This window comes from Stegostoma tigrinum, chromosome 20 (assembly GCF_030684315.1).
Source record: "Stegostoma tigrinum isolate sSteTig4 chromosome 20, sSteTig4.hap1, whole genome shotgun sequence".
NCBI lineage: Eukaryota > Metazoa > Chordata > Chondrichthyes > Orectolobiformes > Stegostomatidae > Stegostoma > Stegostoma tigrinum.
In genome coordinates this window covers 9,185,210-9,192,083 of record NC_081373.1, presented here as the reverse complement: position 1 = coordinate 9,192,083, position 6,874 = coordinate 9,185,210, and the positions used below count along the sequence as shown (strand labels likewise).

The 6,874-nt window shown below is 44.3% G+C and overlaps 1 protein-coding gene across 1 annotated transcript; it reads right to left on the bottom strand.

Moving 5' to 3' along the window:
• Positions 1 to 1,290: 1,290 nt before the first annotated feature.
• Positions 1,291 to 4,831, bottom strand: nkx3.3 (NK3 homeobox 3). Its single transcript, XM_048551380.2, has 2 exons — positions 4,145 to 4,831; positions 1,291 to 2,469 (listed from the first exon to the last, which is right to left on the bottom strand). Exons 1-2 carry the CDS (start codon positions 4,494 to 4,496, stop codon positions 2,003 to 2,005), a joined length of 819 nt encoding a protein of 272 aa, XP_048407337.1. The 5' UTR covers positions 4,497 to 4,831; the 3' UTR covers positions 1,291 to 2,002.
• Between the last annotated feature and the right edge of the window lie 2,043 nt (positions 4,832 to 6,874).

Sequence of the window (6,874 nt, the reverse complement as noted above, 5' to 3'; positions counted from 1 at the left end):
GTTGACTCTGATTTTCTTTCTTCACAGATGCTGCCAGACCTGCTGAGCTTTTCCAGCAACATCTGTTTTTGTTCCTGATTTTTGGTTTTTATTCCTGGCGTTCACTCTACTACGGGTTGTTCCCTTGACTCCCCTACAGATCAATGACCTACCTCAATTATATGCCACTCCGGGGCGTTACTGTAATTTCCGAAGAACTAGTCAACTCTGCGCTTCCCCAATTATTTAACATAAAACGCGTCTCTCCTTGCAAGATCTGACTGTAAAGCTGTGTAAAGTTACTGAGATGGAAGAGCCGTGACCCTTATAAACTTGGACCTTCTCACACAGTGGGAGAGTATAGGGAAAGAGACAGGATGATTCAGGAATTAAATAGCGCGGGGTTTTATTTTTAATTTCCACATACACGTTGCAGTTGAATCAAGCGGGATAAATTTTTTTAGTAAAACAGAAATATTTTGTTTCTCTCACTTCAGCGAGTTTTTCTTAAAATTGACAGTTCTTTTAGTAAAGAATAATTCCAGCTCCTTGAAATTAAATTGTTAAAAAAAACTTCACAGGACGTTAAAACCCGATATATATATATAAGCGAGAGAGCGTTTGACTTGCTGTAAATTTTATAAATTATGCGGTGATTTAATGTCCTATTAGTGATTAATTCTGTTACCTAGGAAGGCATGGATAACCGCTTGTTCGATTTCCCCAGGCACAGAATTATGTTTCTCTTTAAAATAAAGAACTACTGATTCCCAGAACTTGTTCAACCGTCTTTAAAAGTTCCAAGAAGATTAACCTTAGTTATTTGCTTCACTGGCGCGCAATTGGCCCGACTCACTTGTAGACAGCGAGGTGAGGGCGTCCCGTGGTTATGATGGGACCAATACAACGGCTCGTGGCTGGATATCAACATATCGTTCTTTGTAAGATCGTGGTACAGCCAATGAGGCCAGTCACTCTCCGTGAACGATTGATAGAAAAATCGTAGCCACTTTAGCGAAAACAATAACGCAGATTTCTACCTTTTTACCTTCGGGTCACATCAAGTTATGTCAAAGCTATGTTAATTTTTTCTACATTGACATTGATTTTTAAAAATCAAATCTTTGCCAGAACTGGCGCAGAATATATTTTAATTGTGGAAATATAAAAACCTACAGCAGGTATATTCAGAATTGTTTTATTTTAAAAATTGACAAGTCTATAAAAAGAGCTAGAAAGCTGTGAGCGATTAATAAATCAAGCATTACAACATAATATAGCAACGGACATACGTTGTTGCTAATTCAGCGACAGAACGCCCTTTCAAAGACTCAGTCTCACAAACAATTGAAGTTTGGATGCTAATGTTAAATACTTATATATACTCTAACATTCTGTTCGTAGTTGTTACTTACAGAAAGAAGTGCAAACAAAAATACACCTTCCGGACGGTTGGTTTTTGAAAACGAAACCATTCTTTTAAAAAAAAAAGCCACACGCCTCCCATTTATTTTCTAATGTAGAAAAAGAACAAAAGTCAAATGTTCGTCAGAAATAGCGCTTCAAAACTCTCCAGGAAAGTTAGGGTCTTCTTATTGTTTTATTTTTGACTTTTGAAAACGAGCCACTGGGCTGTTGTACAACCAGCAGGAAGTGGATTACTGAACCAATGGATTACAATCAACCAACAACCGCACTAAGAAACGATTATAAACGGGCGTAGAAGAGCTATGTTGTTATCCCAGTGTAAAATATCACTCGGGTGTCAGAACGTACACCGCCCCGCCCCACCCCTCCAAAAAAAGTACGAATTATTCGCACAAAAGCACCCTTGGCATTATTTTTTTTGTCCCAAGTACTGAAGAAAACATCGAGTATCCTTTGGGCTTATGTCAGAGCGGTGTCTCTTGGTAGGTACCTGTTTGCAGACCAACTGCAAGGATTAATCTTGTGATCAGAGATAGAGATTTTTTTGTGTTGTTTTCAGTTCTCCGGCCATCCCGAGCACCCGCTGCTTGACTATTCAGTGAGTTCCTCCACACAGTGGGATGAGGTTCGGAGGCCAGGTTGGTAGGCAGTACATGTAGGGATAGTATTGATAAGCCTGGTATAACGAGAGTAAATGTGGACTCGCTAACTCGTCCGGGACGTATTGCCTTTGATTATCCCTCACCAAAACCCTCACGGCTACTTTTTTAGCCGCCGTGGGCGCCGAATTAACGACCAACTCCGCCGCCATCTGTCGCTTCTTGGTCTTGTACCTTCTGTTCTGGAACCAGATTTTGACCTGGGTTTCTGTGAGCTTGAGGGCGGCCGCCAGATCTGCCCTCTCCGGGCCTGAAAGATACCGCTGATGGTTAAATCTTCTCTCCAATTCAAAGACCTGAGCGTGGGAGAAGGCGGCGCGGGAGCGTTTTTTACCGGACCTGCTCGGCTGGTCCGCTTTGTCGTGTTTCTCCTCATCATCAGTAGCCGCTTGGCGGTCTGCATCTGGAATCAAAATTGCACAAGAGCGTGGTGAAAACATTGATCGGGGGAGGCATAGGAACCCGATCTAGTTAGGCTGGACTTTTAAAACAAACAAAAGAACTGCGAATGTTGGAAATCATAAACAAAAACAGGAATAGCTGGGAAAGCTCAGCAGGTCTGGCAACGCCTGTGGAGAGAAGTCGCTCTCTGTGACCCGTCCTTAAGTACTGAGGAATCACTGGAGGGTCACTGGACTCGAAACGCGGACTCTTGATTTCTCTCCACAGACGCTGCCGGGCCTGCTGAGCTTTTCCAGCAATATCTGTTTTTGATACAGTCTTGACCGGCTGCGCCCACTTGATTCGCATTTCTCTTCTGGCGACATTTTGACCAATTGCATCTCCGTCCTACAGAAAACCCAAATTATAAAACTACAAAACGCACATTTAAACGGATAAATACACTTTTCGAGAACAACACCTGTCCCACTCCACCTCATATAAATTCATTCAGGAATGGTAAATCAATGAGCAGAATTCTGAGAGTTTATCTTTTGCAAGCTACAGTTCGAATCGAGATAGGCAATTCCACCCTGGGTTAGGTATCTCCCCGAGGGAGCGGAATCCTGAAGTGGAGGCCGCTCGCTGTATTCTACAGTGTTGAACGATTTAAAGACAGTTTAATCTCCGGCTAATTCTCCGGGACGGTAAAGCGGTTCTGTACTCAGCCTCTCAGCGCCGCCACTACCGGATTTCAGTTCAGCCTTACCGCCCCGAACCCTCTTTCACAATCGGCGATTAACTCATATCGCATTCATCCCGCAAAAATAGGGATCCAGCCCGCCTATAACTCTACAAAAGTCTGGGGTTTGATTTTTAGTTTTACTTTTTAGTACAAGTTCTGTCTACTTCTGCTTTCGGAAGGTGCAGAAATGCGCGGTGCTGCAATATTGACAAGTATCACTTTGGGAAAATATGCCTTTTTTACACATTTAGACTCCTATTTACGGAATACTAAAATGACTTAAAGTTCACTGAATTACGTCTGACAGTCCCTGGCTTCATGTTTTAAGTGTAGAAAGGAGAAGTGTTGGGATTTAAGGTTCAGAAGCAGGAGCAAACCATTGATTTTGATGTAAAATCTCGGGAGGAAATTAGCAGTATTTTAAAACCTCAGTCATTTTTCGGTGATTGCTGGCACTTTGTGCAAAAACACATCTAAATTATCTTTCCAATAGTCGCATCTACTTCGTCAAGCGCGGGTCTCTAAGGATAGTGGTCACAAGATTGAATTTCATGGTCATTGCTGCAATTTTAAAATAATCAAGTTTTTAAAAGTGTAGATTGACTTGACAATTACCCGCGAGCGAGGGAACCAGGGGTTTTGTGTTGTGTCGTCCGTTTCATGAATTAACGCTCGCCAGGAGGAATTTAAAATACCGACAACGAGCTTTTTTTTAAAAAAGAAGCGAAAAAAAGTGCAATTAAGAAACGGCAAAGAGAATACACCCAACACATCCGAGACAGACTCGAAGAAATTGTGCCTATTTCACTGTAAGAACAGTTTAGTAATTGATTTCGATCAGCCGAGTGTCATTTCTGATACTGTGATTTCTGTCGCGCATTTTTCCGAATTTGATTCTAAACGCGGCGTTTCTGGGTGTTAGAACTGTCCCTCTTAAGGAGACACTGTTTACCTCTATCGAATTTCTCGGCTCCGTTCTCCCAGCTGTTCGCTTCTCCCGACTCCTCATTCAGCGACTCCGTGTCAAGATGTCCCCGTTCGTTACTCCTGGGCACCGGCTCTCCTTCGGTAGTTTGCAGCCGGTGCTGGTCCTGCACCGGGCCGCTGGTTAAAGTCTCTTTCCCCCGGTCCTGGTCGATTCTGAGAACGATCAGGGGAGCCGGTCTCTCCCCCTCGCCTTTACTCGGGGCGCAGGGCGGGTGGCCTTCGATTTTCAGCGTGCTCTGAGTCAGGCGAGCGTCAGATCCCCGGGTGAGAATGTCGTGGATGGTAAAAGGAGTCAAAGAGCCGCCTTGAACTGTCATTTTTATTTATTATTGCAGGGTGTGTGTGTGGTTGTTGTGTGAATGCAGACGAATTCAAGCCCCGTTTCTCCCCACTTTAGTGAGAACTCTTTCCAGGATTACAGCGCCCTCGTTGTCCTGCTTCTTTTGCCCAGCTCACCACGAGCAGCGAAGTTCCGCACATCCGCCTAGTTTTGTTTTCCTGATTCTGAAAGAAATATCTCGACCGCCTCAGTCTACCTCCTGGTGTCAGGCACTCAATGCGAGAGAGGGAAGGCAGGAATGGCCGAGTATGGTGTGCTTTAGGGGGAGATGGAGGTGTTGGTGGGTTCGTGGGGGGGGGGGGTGCGGTTTAATGCTAGAAATCACTGAAATCTTCGCTCTGCCAGGCGAGGGATTGCATTTTCTGCAACTTTATTTACATCGTTTATTGACAGACGGGGTTGGGTGATCGTGATTGGACCCTTAGTGGCACACCGCCCCGCCCCCCCACCTCACTAACTCCGCTGCGATTGGTCCATTGGTATAGATTGACAGGAGGTGGAGCACGGTCCCGTTTGAACACAATCCGCACATCCTTTCACCCGAAAGTCGAGACCCCATGCTGTGTAGTGCAAGCCCGATTATCATTGTGAATTTCTGCACCTCATTTATTCAGGGAAGGAAATCTGCCATCCTTACCCTACATGTGACTCCAAGCACACAGCAACGTGGTTGGCTCTTAAGTGTCCTCGGCAGTGAGCCCACCAAGCCGCTCACATTAAGAGTAACATAGAAACATAGACTATAGAGGCAGCAGTTGGTCGTTCGACCTATTCGCCATTCAATACCATCATGCCTGATTATCCAGCTTAGTACTCCAAATCCCACCCTCTTCCCATATCCCTTAAATTCCTTTAGCCAGAACAGACATATCTAAGAGAGAGAGATAATGGGAACTGCAGATGCTGGAGATTCCAAGATAATAAAATGTGAGGCTGGATGAACACAGCAGGCCAAGCAGCATCTCAGGAGCACAAAAGCTGACGTTTCGGGCCTAGACCCTTCATCAGAGACATATCTACCCCCTTCTTGAGAACAATGTCCCACTTTCTGTGGTAGTAATTTCCACTCTCACCACTCTCTGGGAGAAGAAATTTCTCCTCATCAGTCTTAATAGGTTCACACCTTGTTCTTATAATCCCTGGTTCTGGATTCCCCTACCATCGGGAATGTCCTCCTGCATCGAGCCTGGCTAGAACTGTCAGAATGTTATACGTGTCTATGAAATTCGCTCATCATTCTCCCGAACTCCAATGAACACAATCCTCGCCGACTAATACATCAGTATGGTAATTAGGGATCGACAGGAGACACTAAATAAAAACCGAAAGAACTGCGGATGCTGTAAATCAGAAACAAAAAACAGAAATTGCTGGAAAAGCTCAGCAGACCTGGTAGCATCTGTGCAGAGAAAACAGTTAATTTTTCGGGACCGGTGTCCTTTCCACAGAACCTCCGGACAGAAAGTAGAGTGAACTTTCAGAAGAAAGGTTGCTGGACTCCAAACATTAGTGCTTCACTAACACTGCCAAGGCCCGCTGAGTTTCTCCAGCAATTTCTGTTTATATTTGCAATTACTTCGGAACGACAGGTTGGAAATAGATTATATATATATAGCGGCATTAAAATAAACGTATTTTGGACTTTATTTCACTGCAGCTTCAATAAAGACTAGAATTTGGCTTTTTATGTTCACCCTTTTTTCACAGCTTCACTAGAATGTTGAAAACCGTCGGGGATTGTTAAGTGTTTCTTTTGGCTTGAGCGTTGAGCACCGAAACCAGCCGCAAACAGGAAAGTGAGTCTGAGACCACGCCTAGGCTAGCCCCGATCCAATCTAATGGCCTCATCCTCGGTCCTGCATTCCCAAAATCCGCTACTTACGCTAGGTAAATTCAGATGGCGAGCTCAGCAGACTGTTCAATGAGCTCATCATCTGATCGAACTTTACAGGATAGTCTGAGGCCTGGATAGTGTGAACATTGGAGAAGATGTTTCCATTAGTGGGAGAGACTAGGACCCAAAAACACAGCCTGGAGTGAAGGGATGGCCTTTTCAGAACGGAGATGAGGAGGAATTTCTTCAGCCAGAGGGTGGTTAATCTGTGAGCTCATTGCCACAAAAGGCTTTAGGCTACTGGATGCATTTAATATAGAGAGAGGTTCTTGTTTGGTAACGGGGGCAAGAGTTACAAGGAAAAGGCAGGAAAATGGAAGCGACAAACATATGGGCCATTATCAAATTGTGGAACAGACTCAATGGGCCGAATGGCCTAATGTTGCTTCTATATCTTATGCTCTTATGATTTTATAGACGAATATAGCAGCAAAACAGTATTTATAGAGTTACTATTTCTC

Bases quoted from the DNA above. Each gene is read 5' to 3' on its own strand.
- nkx3.3 (XM_048551380.2), bottom strand. From the start codon at position 4,496: ATGACAGTTCAAGGCGGCTCTTTGACTCCTTTTACCATCCACGACATT. The intron at 2,470-4,144 runs GTAAACAGTGTC...TTTTGATTCCAG, and splicing joins AGCCGAGAAATTCGATAGAG to ATGCAGACCGCCAAGCGGCT.